The sequence below is a fragment of the Chenopodium quinoa genome, unplaced genomic scaffold, assembly GCF_001683475.1.
Source record: "Chenopodium quinoa cultivar QQ74 unplaced genomic scaffold, ASM168347v1, whole genome shotgun sequence".
In the NCBI taxonomy this organism is placed as follows: domain Eukaryota; kingdom Viridiplantae; phylum Streptophyta; class Magnoliopsida; order Caryophyllales; family Amaranthaceae; genus Chenopodium; species Chenopodium quinoa.
This window is the reverse complement of record NW_018745477.1, coordinates 273922-288658: the sequence shown is the minus strand read 5'-3', so window position 1 is coordinate 288658 and position 14737 is coordinate 273922. Positions and strand designations below refer to the sequence as shown.

The 14737-nt window shown below is 38.0% G+C and overlaps 1 protein-coding gene across 1 annotated transcript; it reads right to left on the bottom strand.

Moving 5' to 3' along the window:
- Nucleotides 1–122: 122 nt before the first annotated feature.
- LOC110715172 (glutamate receptor 2.2-like) lies at nt 123–4159 on the bottom strand. Its single transcript, XM_021893737.1, has 3 exons — nt 3308–4159; nt 862–1116; nt 123–447 (listed from the first exon to the last, which is right to left on the bottom strand). The coding sequence occupies exons 1-3, from the start codon at nt 3493–3495 to the stop codon at nt 294–296; spliced, it is 597 nt and encodes a 198-aa protein (XP_021749429.1). The 5' UTR covers nt 3496–4159; the 3' UTR covers nt 123–293.
- Nucleotides 4160–14737: the final 10578 nt, after the last annotated feature.

Below are 14737 nucleotides of genomic sequence, written 5' to 3'. Positions count from 1 at the left end.
CTTATTCGTAAAAGGCAATTACAATGTCCGTTACGAATAATCTCCAAATAAGACAAAAAATTAGGGGCATTTGTAACTAGCATTTCAGGTGCTAGTTACAAATGCCCCTATTCTTCTTTCAATTTACCACCCAAATTATTATAATAATTTATAACAAATCCAAATATTTCATGCCACAAACATATTATCAAACATAACATATACACCAAATTGGATTTCAGATAAAATTCTTCTTGATTGAACTAACAGACATAGCTACATAGATTAAAGGAAAATTTCAGAAAAAAAAAAAGTTAGAGCCTCATAGTAATAAATCTTCTGGTACATGATGTCTCAGACATTTCTCTATCTCTATCCTCAACATTAAAAGGATTAAAACTGCCATTCTTGATTTCTTCATCACCAATGTCTCTGTCTTCAGCAGCATCAATAGAACTTTCTTGCCTCCTAAAACGTAACAAAAAAAAAAAATCATAGATTAGCAAATTAAGAACCCTAACCCAAACACTAAGTCAGCCACTAAAACACAAACACAAGACAAGAAATCAATTTGAAAGATTTGCAAAGTCTTAGAGAACCCAATGCCCAGAAAAATTAATAAAATTGAGGGACTAACACAAGGAGCCAGCCATACAAGTATCACACTTGCATGGGCCACATCAGACATTATCAGCGAAAGTAAAATTTGATTCAATCAATCTATAATTTCAGTTGATATGTAGCAGGACAGAGCAGAAAAGGTTCAATCAATCTATAATTTCAGTTAATATGTAGCAGCACAGAGCAGAAAAGGCAGTATAATGCACTAGAAATGCTGAACTTCAAAGATTGACCTGACATGTAACAATGACTGTCAAGTACCTGAACTTCAAGAAAGGTATGATCCCACCACCAAATTCATTAGCAACATAAACAGGTACAACTTCTCTCCATCCAAAAGCTTGGATAAGGTCACTGATGGGTTGTACTTGGCAGGAATTATCCTGTGTTGCTCGAATGAAATACGGGTTTCGCATGGGAGAAAGTGAAGGGCTTGTAGCAGAGTAGGAAACAATTGGAACTCGAGATTTCTCCCCAAGATTGACAACAAATTGAGCCTCAGAGATGTTTCTGGACCTATGATTGCAACCACTTGATCATTTTTCAGTGAATCCAAAACTGCATTCTCAATACAGGACTATTGGTATCAAAATTTAAGCTTTAACATCTAAACAATGGCGAATGTTACTTGTAAGTTCATTCATTCATTCCTTGTTAGCTATGATAGGAATCACATACTTCGTATGATACATACTAGTCATGAATGATACACCGTCATGTATCACTAAGTTATGTATTTGTATTCAAAGAAAAATTACAAGTAGAATAAACTTGCTTTATTGATAGTGCGTGTAATAGACTAATAGATGAGATTAAGCGCCTATACCTGTACAACAAGAGTTAAAATTCGTGACAATTTCTTTAATATGTATTAATTCTCTAATTGAAGTTGCAAATCACCTTAACTATTAAGATAGATATTGTACTGTAAGACTACACAACGTCAAACTTGAATGAATTTTGTTTGTTAACTTGAATTAATTTTGTTTGTTTCGTCAACAAAATTAGACAAAATGGCATAAAATTCTAGCTTTGATATATGGTTCAACACTCATTCAAGACTTTTCTTCAAGTCAATTCCTAAGGTACTGCGAACGTATGTTAAATGTATCTACACATCAATACAACCACAACTCTTAGCATGCAATGCGTGATTGCGAAAATATCGAATTAAACACACCCTTTTGGCATTATACACCTCGTCAATTCATACTATATGATACTCTATCACACATTATTGGAAGTTAGCAATTATAATATGGTCAACTCTTTCATTTAAAAAAAATAAATAAAAATAAAGTTATTTTAGATTTTAACACCTCACAAAAACGCGAAAATTGATTTTAACACCCCCGTAAAAGAAAAATAGATTTTAACACCAGATAAATTTCCAAAAAATTGGTATTACCACCACTTAACGGTTTCCATCCGAAAATTCCGTTAAGTGTGGTCCACAATAACACGTGTCAGCATTTTATTTGTTACAAAAAAAGAGGAATTAAAAAAATAAAAACCAAATCTACCCAGCCACCCCCACAGCACCACCCCCGCCTTCCCCCAACTCACCACAGCCCTCCCCGAAACCACCACTCGTGTCGCACCACCACGCCCAACCCCACCTGAACCCTCCCCCTCCCTTTCCCGCAACCGTAACGCCCCCAAAACCACCAAACCCAAAACCCTCGTCCCCCCTAAACGGCCACGAATCCGGCCTTAAAAGGTCGAAATCGGCCGGTTTTGGGGATTAGTGGCCTTAACCGGCCGATTTCGGCCTTTTAAGCCGGATTCGTGGCCTTTTTGGGGGGACGAGGGTTTTGGGTTTGGTGGTTTTGGGGGCGTTACGGTTGCGGGAAAGGGAGGGGGAGGGTTCACGTGGGTTGGGGGTGGTGGTGCGACTTCAAGGAGGGCTGTGGTGAGTTGGGGGGAAGGCGGCGGTGGCGCGGGGGTGGTGCTATGGTGGTGGCTAGGTAGTTTTAGGTTTTTATTTTTTTTCTTTTTTTTTCTTTTTTTGGCCAATAATAACATGACACGTGGCTTATAGACCCACTTAATGATTTCCTAAACTGAATCAGTTAAGTGGTGGTAATACCAAATTTGTAGAAATTTATCTGGTGTTAAAATCCATTTTTTTTATGGAGGTGTTAAAATCAATTTTTGTGTTTTTGTGAGGTGTTAAAATCTAAAATTTCATAAAAATAATAAATGGAAGATCGAGTCAACTCTATTAAACATTGTTAGATAGATTGTTCCTCCTCCATCCATTATTGAATGTTAAACTATTGAAACAAGGAGATAATTATAGAAAGATTAATGGAAAAATATAAAGAAATTGATGTATAACCTAACGACAGTATGTAATAAACTTTTAATTTTGCTATACAATCTTAAGTTAAAATTGCAGGTACTTCTATAATATACAGGATTACTAATAGCAATTCAACCTTACAAATAAACTACAATAATTCTCAAACAGCAAACTCACAAAATCAAACAAGTGCAGATAATTTAAAATTAAAATACGCAATTAAAATCGAAATTCATTTGCAACACTATTACTTCCTCCAAATCAACGTGCAAACAGAAAACAACATCAAACACAGAAAACAAAATTCAATTATGAAATTCATAAAAATGGAAATTTAAACGCAAACAAGATCTAAAATCATAGCAGAAAATGCAGAATCAGTATAAAAGAGAAAACACATACAAAGATCCACGATTGTAGAGGTCGATAGAAACGGAGATACATTCGACGCCATTGCTAAGCTTTGTAAGGGTAGCCTTCTTGTGAGCTACAATAAAAGCTGATTCCAAATCCCCCATTACTGAGATTGAAAATGAAACAAGAATCATAGCGAAAATTACAAACCCTAATTGATTGTTTGAAGCCGCCATTGTTGAATTCTCTGAAGTTGTAGATTGAGAATTGAAAGGGGAGAATTTTCAAAATGTGAAGAACGAAAGAGAAGCGGAAAAATTCCCAAAACTAAGTCATTTCAATCGATTTTCCAAGATATAAAAATAAATTCCCAAAAATAATTTTAAAAATCCAAAAAAGAATCATAGCACTTAAAAAAAGGGTAACAAGTAACAAAAAAATTAAAAGAAATAAGATCCTTGTAAGCGGTGGATTCCAAAGATCTAACAATTGATTTCTCCGTCGCCGTTAGTGCCTTCTTCTTCGCCTCTTAATAACTTCCTCCTCTTGGTTTTCAACAATAAACTAACAAAAATCATTTAAATAAAAATCAGATTAAAATCTAATTATAAAACCCAAAAATTCTACCAATTTGAATCTAATTGCTACAGATCTAGTAGCAAAAACAAAACATAAATTTTTAAAAAAAACGTATAATCAAGGGGAAAGAGAATATGGAGGTAAGGAGAGGTGGTAAAGAGAGTTAAAGAGAATGAATCCTGAGGAAAGAGAAAGACAGTGTGTTCTAGAGAGGAGAGAGAAGGAGAGAGAAGGAGAGTGAGTGAGTGAGTGAAAGAGAAAGTTAGAGAATGATTTCTGAGGAGAGAGAAAGAGAGTGAGCGAAAGAGAGGGGAGTGACGGCTGAGGAGAAGTGTGAAACCCTAAGTAACTAATGGGCTCATCTCATCAGCTGGACGCCTAGACCAATCATTCGCAACGGGCCCATGATGTCCGTTATAAATAGTGTACTATTCGTAATGTGCGGTATTTTGCCCGTTACAAATAATATAGTATTCGTAACGGATACTATTTTGCCCGTTACGAATAAATAAGTATTCGTAACGGACACTATTTTGCCCGTTACGAATATCTTAATTGTAACGGGTAAAGCTTTGCTCATTACAAATAGCCTGTTACGAATGAGATTTTTTCCACTAGTGGTTGTTGATGATCTTAAGGATAATTAATCACAATTTTTCACAGCAATTTAACACCCAATTTCTAAAATTTCAGGCTTTTAGTGCAACAATTTGGCAAAGACGAAAGAGAAAATAGGTGGAGTAGAGATATGGATGTTGGTGATGTGTGATTTGGCTTGAAGAAGAAGCTAAGAAAAGAGGAGACAGAAAATGGGTAGAATAGAAATATGGTTGTTGGTGATGAGCGATTTGACTTGGAGAAGAAGGTAAGAAAAGTAGAGAGAAAAGTTGTGGTATTTTTTTAAAAAATAAAAAATAAAAATTGTGGCTGGCCACACCGTGCGGCCAGCGACATACAAAAATTTGTGATATTGAAAATATTCGTGCGTGTTACAAGACCTAAATTAGTTATCACATGATTTTTTTTATTTAATTTAAGGGATGTGTAGACATCCATTTGTGTCTCCCCAAAACCAAACCCAGTGATGAGTACCTTTCACGTCAAATCATAATCGAATGAAGTGAAAGTGTGGAAAGTCTAGTGTTACGGTTAGTTTTTATTTCTTTTCTTTCTCTCTGTTTTTGAAAACCTATTTTAAGAAAACAACCAATCAAGTTTGGTTTGGTCCATGGAAAGGGTCCAATAATGGTGTAGTTGGGTCAGGTTCGAAAAGAGTTTTCCAACGATATATTATAAGCCCAATTTCGATGAATAATGAGGAAGTTATGGCCAAATTACTAAACTGGGCCCAGTTTTATCTTTATATGCGGCCCAATGATCTAGAGGAGGGCCTATTATTGATTTATCAATCCTAATGTGATTAGGATTGTTATAGTATTCTAGAATCTTCTAGAATGTTCTTTTGAATCCTAATTTAATTAGCATTGATAAAATGACTTTAGTTGACTTTTGAGAGTTTTATTTAGAATAAAAGAAGTGTTTTTAAGGAAAATACATTTTTACCCTCTTGTACGCTTAAATTTTATCAAAATAAGAAAACGCGTGGAAAATTAATTGCAGCTCCATACGACAGCCCTGTCGCCTGGCAACAGACCTGGCGTCTGGCGACAGCCCTATCGTTTGGCAACAGGCGCGTGTTTGGCGCTACAGTTGTGTTTTATTCTTTTTGAAACTCTGATTCTTTTTTATCATATCCAGCTAATTTTCTCCATAAATAGCCTCCTAAAACCTCCGTTTTCAATTATCAATTCTCAATTCTTATCAATTCTCAATTCTTCTCTCCAACTCTCATCAAGAAATTCTTGATTACTCTCTTCTCTCTCTCTCTTTTATAAACTAGCTTTTCTCATACAAAATTCCGCATTCGCAAGATCAAGACACACCTAGCATTGTTCGAAGTTGCCTTCGCCTTAGACATGAAAGAAAGAGATACGAGGCATCCAAGTAAGTGCTTTAATTGATTTATTGATATTATGATATAGAAATCATGTCTAGGTTGTTATTATGATTCCTAATGTAATGATAGGGTGTTTTTATCTTCCTAGTATCATGTTTAGGGAAAAGGTTATGATATCAAATATGACAATTGTGATTTCTGCAATGCTTCCTACTTTCTTTCCTAATATCATGTTAGTGTTATTTTAGGGCTAAATATTTTATTTTTATTGTTTAGTGACATGATAGAGTTTGTTATTAATCTTGTTAGTATCATACCGAGGATCTTGCTATTATTATCCTTTAATATGATTATTATTTTTATGATTATTGAAATGATTATTATTGTGATAATTTATTATGGTTGTTATGTTGCTTGATATTATATTGTTATTGCTTGATCACACCTTTTACGCATGTTTAAAGGGAATTGGTACTTGTAATCACGCTTAATAAGATAATTAATAATCTTGTGTAGGGTTAATTTGATTATAATTAAAGTGATCGCCAATAATAGAGTTATTTGTGCATTAATATTTAACTTACATAGATTAAACAAGTTTAGGGTTACTCCTATTGATTGCATGTTAGACAGAAAACACACATGAATACGAGAAGAATAAAGTAGAGGCATATTATTAGGGCAGGTTCATTCTCTTTTAGGTTGGATTTGTACCTTCATCCCCGAACTTCCAGTCACGGTTCCAGACCTATTGGAGTTAATGATCTCCTTGCTCATTTAGGAGTGTAACCTTCACCCTGTGAACGGTTCACAAGTTCCTAAAACTTGTTGGAGACTCTTTTGCTCTAGCATCCTTCCCTTTGGACGCCACCATGCTTAAGTGTATGATCACAGTGGGGTTCAAGTTTAGGGTAATACTTGAATATTCCCTACAGTTTTTTGGCTACTCCACTGGGGAGGATTTCTATTTTAATTCCTAAAATTTATTTTGGCAATGATTTAGAATGAGTGGATGAGACTCGAAAAGTTCTAAGTATTTCATGTGCGTAATTTTGATTAACATTATTGTCATATGCATAAAAAAGATCTCATTGGAAAGACCATCCGTAATGAGTTAAAAACATAGGATTTTTACACGTAGGAAATTTGAGGAATATCTTTCACAACTAGGATAGAAATAATGCTACGAAATTGGAAAATTTTATCGAGCACAGAAAGTTGCTGAGGCATGTAGGAACTGGCGTCCGAAAAAAGAGTCTGTCGCCAACGATATGACTCTGTCGCGAGGCAACGTTTCTGTTTCCAGGAGAGAGAACCATATTGCGGCGACGACCTTTGTTAGCTGGCACCAAGTTCTTCCAATACCGAGCCAGAATTATGAATTCTAATTTTGACCAGTTTTTAGCACTGTTTGCTCAACTCTACTTCCTGATTGAGTTTTTCTCACTATTCTGAAACCCACATGTGTTCTACATATGGAAATAACCCTTTGGGAATTCATGCTCCATCTACCTGATTGAACGCTCTTTGCAACAAAGGGTACATCCGAGAATGTTGAATTCACCAAACCATGGAAGCGAGTTTTTTAACTTGCGGTTTCCCATCCAATCGCGCCAACCCTTCAAAAGGTATGGCTTCCGTGCGGTGCATCCGGACAAGTAACCATAGACCCTCTTTGACTAACATATATCCTGAACTTTAGAGAACTAGAGCCATGGTTATGTTGCAAACTCATTGCATCATATTATGCCTACTTGGCTAATTGTGCATTATTTGTTGTGCATACTCTATGTGTTTTTTTTCCCTAACCGTTTGTTTGACTTGTGTTTAAGTCTAAATACACTAATTAATGACTAAAAGGACTTTATCTAATTAATTAATTAATTTATTTATTTGAGTAATTAAAGCCTAATAATTTAATCGGAATTGACTTAGTACGACTTCAGGCATGACCCGTAGAGTTAAAAATACTTAAAGCAGTCTATAAGGAATATTTCAAGCATTATCCCTAGCTTGAACCCCACTGTGATCATACAGTAAAGTACGGTGGTGTCCAAAGGGAAAGAAGATAGAGCAAAAGAGTCGCCAACAAGTTTTAGGAACTTGTAAACCGTTCACAGGGTGAAGGTTACACCCCTTAATAATCCAGGAGATCGTCAACTCCAATAGGTCTAGAACCATGACTGGTAGTTCGGGGATGAAGGTACAAATCCAACCTAGAAGAGATTGAACCTTCCCTAATAATAGGCCTATACTTTATTCTGATCGTATTCATGTGCGCTTTCTGACTAACATACAATCAATAGGTTTAACCCTAAACCTGTTTAATATATGTTGGTTGAATATTAATGCACAAATAAATCTATTATTGGCGATCACTTAAATTATAATCAAATTAACCCTAAACAAGATTATTAATTATCTTATTAAGCGTGATTACAAGTACCAATTCCCTTTAAACATGCATAAAAGGCGTGATCAAACAATAACAATAAATATAATCAAGCAACAAAATAACAAATCATAAATAATAATTGTAATCATAATCATATTCATGTTATTATTAAAGCATAATAATAGCAAGATCCAAGGCATGATACTAACAAGATTAATAACAAACCCTAGCATGTCACTAAACAATAAAAATCAAATATTTAGCCCTAACATGATACTAACATGAATAAATATTAGGGAGAACATAAAAGGCATCATACTTCTAATCATACTTGATATTAAAGTTACCCTAGACATTATACTAGGAATTTATTGTTGTCACCCTAAACATCAAATTAAGGAAAACATCCTAACATGATACTAGGAATCATAATAACAACCTAAGCCTGATTTCTACATCATAATAACAATAAAAACCATTAAAGTACTTAATTGGATGCCTCGTACCTCTTTCTAATAACAAAATACACACGTTAGTAACTTCAAGGAAAATAATAATCAACAATTAAATTAAATAATTAAAAGAGAGATTTGGGACCAAACCCTCAGAAATTAAAACCTTTCAAGTCTAGGGTGAAGGCAACTTCAAATTATGCTAGGTGTATATAACTCTTGTGAATGCGGAATTTTGTAAAAAGAGAGTAAGTTTAGAAAAGAGAGAGAGAGAAACACTAGAGAGAATAAGAATTAGAGAACTAGAGAGAATAAGAATTGTCGATTGTAGATGAATAAAAACGGAGTTTTTAGGAGGCTATTTATAGAGAAAATCAGCCAAAAAGATAGAAAATCGAACCAGAGTTCTGACGTGAAAAAACAGAGTTAGCGCCAAACGCTGACATTAGCGCTAGACACTAATGCTAGCGCCAGGCGCCAGGCGCTAATGACTGGCGTTTGGCGCTAATCCATTTTTTGACGCGTTTTCTAAAATCAGATAGAAATTAACCGTACAGGAGGATGAAATCGTATTTTCCTTAAAAATATTCTTTTATTCTGATTAAAACTCTAAAAAGTCAACAAAAGTCAATTTATCAATGCTAATTGAATTTGGAATGAAAAGAACTTTCTAGAAGAATCTAGAAGACAACCATTCCTAATTTCATTATGAAGGATAAATCCATATTAGGCCCTCCCCTAAATCATTGGGCCGCATATAAGGCTCAAACCGGGCCAGTTTAGTAATTTGGCCATAACTTCCTCAATATTCCTCGGAATTAGGCTTATAATATATTGTTGGAAAGCTCTTTTCAAGCCCCATCCAACTACACTACTATTGGACCCATATCATGGACCAACCAAACTGGATTGGCTTTTTTCTTAAAATAGGTTTTCAAAAACAAAGAGAAAAGAAAAGAAATTAAAACTATCCGCAACACTAGACTTTCCACACTTTCACTTCATTCGATTATGATTCGACAGGAAAGGTACTCATCACCGGGTTTGGTTTTGGGGAGACACAAATGGGTGTCTACAGAAGCCCCCACTTTGACTGAGTTTGGAGAAACGCAAGTTTTAAAAAAAAAAGTCAAATTATCGATAGGGACGGAGAATGATTCAGAACGTTTTGCGATTCTAAATTATTCTTGTAACGCCGATACCTGCAAAGTAGCGTTAGTTAAACATATAAGAGTGTTAAGAAGCGCGTATCTTGCATCGTCGAGCACACGCCTCTGAAAGTAACCAATTTGCTGCTGTACTCTGTACTTTTGTATTTTTGACGACCTCCTGCAAGCTAAAGAATGCCGCCTGAAGACTGCTACGCTTGTAACTACCTCCAATTCCGCTATGATAGCTGCAAGCTAGAGAACCCCATCAAAGATTGCTTCGCTTGAAACGACCTTCAGTTGTTTGTGACAACTCTCCGCAAGCTAGGGAATGCTGCCGAAGATATCCTCGCTTGAAGCTATCCTCTTCTGTTGCGATAATATTCCAAAGAAAATTACCGAAGACCTACGCTTGTCGATCTTTAAAAGTTTGCTTGAACTTTGCTTCCGTTATGCCTGTACGTCGGCGCTTCTGCTGCTTTGTGAACCAGTATGTCGGTGCCTTGCTGAATGAACCAGTATGTCAGTGCCTTGCTGAGTGAACCATGTCGGTGCTTTTTGCGATGAGCAAATGCTTAGGCGCTTTAACCTAAGTGAGACGATCATTCATCAGGTCGATCACTTTATGTAATTGTAATCAAGCCGATTACTAAAATCGTGTCAAATTGCTTAGAGGGGCTAAATGGCGTACCAAGGAGCCTAAAATATATTGCAAAAGGTTGAAAAACCCATACTGAGTGGCTGAGCGTTCTTGCGCCGCTAAAATAACATTAGCGTCGCTTATCTGGCTGTAGCGCCAGACGCTGGAACTAGCGCCAGGCGCTAAGCCTTATCGACTGACGCCAAGGTCTGACGCTTGGTGCTAGAGTCGGGTTTTCCTTAAATACCCTTCTCTTCTTCACTTCTGCTGCTGTTGTTCACGTTTCTGCTCGAGAAATTCCCATAACTTCATTTGGCTCGTTCTTGCTCATTTCTCAACCAAATTCGCTCAAATTTTGTTGCAAATCGAAGCTTATTCCATCCATTTTCCCGATCTATGTAAGTTTCCTCCAAACTCACGCCGGTTTTAATGAATTTTGCATGTATTTATTTACGAATTTCTTGGAAATTCGAATTTTAGATTGCTAAATTCTCTTTGTTTGTCAAATTTTATGCCATGAAATTGCTTGATTATGTTTATATATTGCTTTGGGAGTAATTTGAGACTTGTTTGACTCAATTTGGTGAAGAAACGAACCAATCACCATTGTTGGACCTCTTAAGGTCGGGAAGACAATGTGGCTTGTTCTTGACGTTTTTGCTAGCAATTCTTGTCCAATTTGTCATAATAATTACTATAGTATTGCAAGAAATTGTTTGAATGCTTGAAAAATGCCGTATACGCTCAATGTTAATTTATGCTCTGTTTTAGTACTACGTACTCTGTTTTAGTACTACATACTCTGTTTTTTTGCGAGCATAGTATCAAGCGGCTAGGCGAACCTTTAGATACTATAGAACCTTAATTTATGATGATTCTGCACAATGTAGCATGGCTAGACAACGAGGCTCTAGTTCACGGTCCAAAGACGTTTGACGGGAGCATGAGCCTGTAGAGGACGACGCTGATCGTCCACTTCGCTCGGCCGACTCCCTGAGTGGGATGAGCGGACTTTGTACTTCTCTCCCGTCCACCACATCTCTAAGAGGGTGAGATGGGGCATCACAGTTGGGAGGACACGTTTTCTTGGTTCCGGCTGCGACGGTTTGGGCGACCTGTACAAGATGTACATCGCCAATGACGACGAGACGAGACTTCTATGGGAGTTTTGCGGACTAACTGCACTGTTTGAGACCTCTAAGGCCATGATTGCCTCTAGCGGGGGTCACCATGTGGTCCGTGCTCTGGTGGAGTTCTTTTGGGACACCACCAACACTTTCCACTTCCCTTGGGGTGAGATGATGGTCACCCCGACCAACTTTAATCTCATTACGGGACTGGTGTTTAGCTCTGTGGCGTTGCCGTTCGATAGCAAGACCTGCGTCTTTTCTCCTGAGCTTGAGGAGATGTTGGGTCCGATTGTTGTTCGGGCTCGAGTTGAGGTAGAGTCAACTCAGTTCAGCGCTAGGGGGATTCGCCGCTCGACTCTAGCAGCGGCTTTTGATGATGGTGCGACTACTCGAGAGCAGCGGGTGCGAATATTTGCACTTATCTTGCTGTCAAGGAAGTTCTCTCCTGACAAGGGTAGTAGGGCGCTGATTTAGTACCTTCCTGATGTCAGTGATCTACACCGGATCGGGACTTACGACTTGGCCTATGCTGACTTCATCCGAGCGTTGCGGGACTCGTGTCGACATCAGTCCTTCACGGGGAACGTTGCTCTATCCGTCTTTTGGAGGGTCGTAGAGGTATACTTTATCTCCGGTAAAGTTTAGCTCTAAACTTTAGTTAGCACTCGCTGATAATTTTTGCCTTTTGTAGATCAAATTCTACGAGTACTTCCCCTCAGCCGCGCCGGCGAGACCGTCGCCGCGCAGGTTTCCAGTAAGTGCTTCTAGAGGAAGCCACCGCGTAGGGATTTCCACTGCTTATGTCCGAGATTGGATCATCTCGATATGGTTCTTTACTTATTTGAACATTTTGTGATGCCTTAGATAGATTCTTGTCTGATAGACGTTCTTTGCAGGAGCCTGACGTGATGTACCGACTGTGGGTCGACTTGGAGGTCCCTAGGCTAGCCGCGTAGTATTCTGCTAAGCGTCGCTATTTCTTGGGGACCTATGGAGCGGTCGCATATATTGAGGAGAGGGTTTCTATTCAGCATTCCTCAGATACCTTTGTCATTTCTGCTCCTCCACCGCGTCACATGTTTGATCCCGCGAGGTTGGTGAGCATGTCAGAGGGAGCTGGTACCCCTTGGCGATCTTATACGATCCCTAGGCGGTGCTATGAGGAGGAGCTATTGCCGTTGTTAGCTCCAGTTCCTGTACCTGCTGAGGATGTGGTGGTATGATTTTCAGCTTTTACCTTTCATTAAGTAGCCCCCAAGTAATGCTTTACTGATTTTGATTTGCTTTGTCAGTGTGGTCCTGCTGAGTTCGTGCCACCTCGTATGTCCATCCACTATCAGATGACATACGGGCCGATTGAGGAGATGATTCCTCTGGCTCCTAAGGGCGAGCGTTTTGTGGAGCGGTCGGTTCCTCGTCACCTGACTCGGGTAAGCTTATTTTTTGCAATTTTTGTCCATATATGTTATGCATGTTTACTGATTTACTTTTTTGACAGTTCTCACGCAAGGTGGTCATGGCGATGGCACGATGCATAGATGCCTTCCGGAGCCAGCTCGTTCGGATGAGGAACGTGGCTACATGTCGTCGAAACGACGCCGTTAAGGAGGTAGTTTCCCTTCTTATGTTTTTGCATTACCGCTTCTGTTTTGCATAAATCTGATCTTAGTTTCTTTTGCAGGGTCAACCCATTCCTTCTCGTACCCGTACGATACCTGAGGTGCGGAGGGAACCGGCGAGGTCTAGCTCGAGACGTCGCCGCACTGGTTCGGGTGGTTGGGGCGACCGTTCTGAGGCTGCCTGTACTGAGGCGGTAGAGGGCTCAGGCTCTTCACCAGAGGATACACATGCTGCGCCGGTAGGCCAGGGAGAGGCTAACTCGGCTCGTCATCGCAGCAACCTCTGCAGCCTCAGCCTCAAGTTCATCTTGGGTGGACGGGTCTTGTGCTGAGTTTTCCACCTCCCGAGGAGACCGGGGCTGGAGCTGGTGGAGAGGTTACTCCTCGTACGACGCAGTTTTATGAGATGGTGGGAGTGCGTCCCCCGACGCCGTAGTTTGTTCCTGTACTTTTTATTATTTTATTTTGACTTTGTATAGAACTTTGCCTTTTAATTAGACTCATTATTTAGACATGCTTGTATATACATACTATTATGAGTTTATTCATCATTTATTATTTTTTTATTTTTATTTTTATGTGCATGTTTGTGTGTGCAAAGAATTGTGAAAATTAATTTTGCGCAAAAATTCCGTCATTTTTATTATTGATGGAGGGTATCCGACTTTCTCCCCCAAAAAGAAAAATGAAAAAAATAAAAGTCAAAAAATATTGGATTTATAAAAACTTGGAAGTTAGTCTATATAAAATCTAAAAAATAATATAAGTAATATAATAGTTATATTAATTAAGAATAAGAATTAAATTAAAGGTATATAAAAAAGGAATAATAATAAAAAATAGTAAAGTCATTGGCCAGACTCGAATCAGGTCAAAAAACGCGGATTTTGGAAAGCTCGTACAACAAGACACGTTAGCGCCAGTTGGCGCCACGCGTTATGGTGTAGCGCCGGCGTCTGGCGCTAAAGAGCGCTGACTCCGAATCCTTCCTGGATTAAAACTGCGCCGATTTTGAGTATAAATAGCCCCCTGCCTAACCGATTTTCTTCATAATTTCAGCAAATTAAATATTTTCTTAGCTCTTAAAAAATAAAAATCATGTCTCTACTCTCAAAAAGTTTTACCAACTTCACTCATGAATGGTGTCGGTCTCTTAATGCCAAGAAGAGAAAAGAGTTAGATGTGTTTCATCTGGGGGGTATTTATGGTGTCAAAGGGGTAGATCTTGATTTAGATTTTATTCATACCGCTCTAGAATATTGGGATGTAGATACTCATTGCTTTAGATTAGGGTATGATGAAATTAGCCCTTTGCCGGAAGAATTCGGTGCTATTTTAGGTTTCCCTGCATTAGATCTTATAGTAATTTCTAGAATAAACGAATATTATTATAAGGATTTCGAACACTTCTTCAATTTAAAAGATAAAAATCTAACAAAAATAGTAGATGGTAGCATAGTCAATCTGAAAGAATTTTCTCACCATTATTTTGATAGACCTTATTCTGAATCTTTCCATGTTTATAGAAGAAGGGTTTTTCTCTTTTGTATGCTTAATC

Bases quoted from the DNA above. Each gene is read 5' to 3' on its own strand.
- LOC110715172 (XM_021893737.1), bottom strand. From the start codon at position 3,495: ATGGCGGCTTCAAACAATCAATTAGGGTTTGTAATTTTCGCTATGATT. The intron at 1,117-3,307 runs GTATGTGTTTTC...TTGCAATCATAG, and splicing joins CTCTACAATCGTGGATCTTT to GTCCAGAAACATCTCTGAGG. The intron at 448-861 runs GTACTTGACAGT...GTTACGTTTTAG, and splicing joins ATACCTTTCTTGAAGTTCAG to GAGGCAAGAAAGTTCTATTG.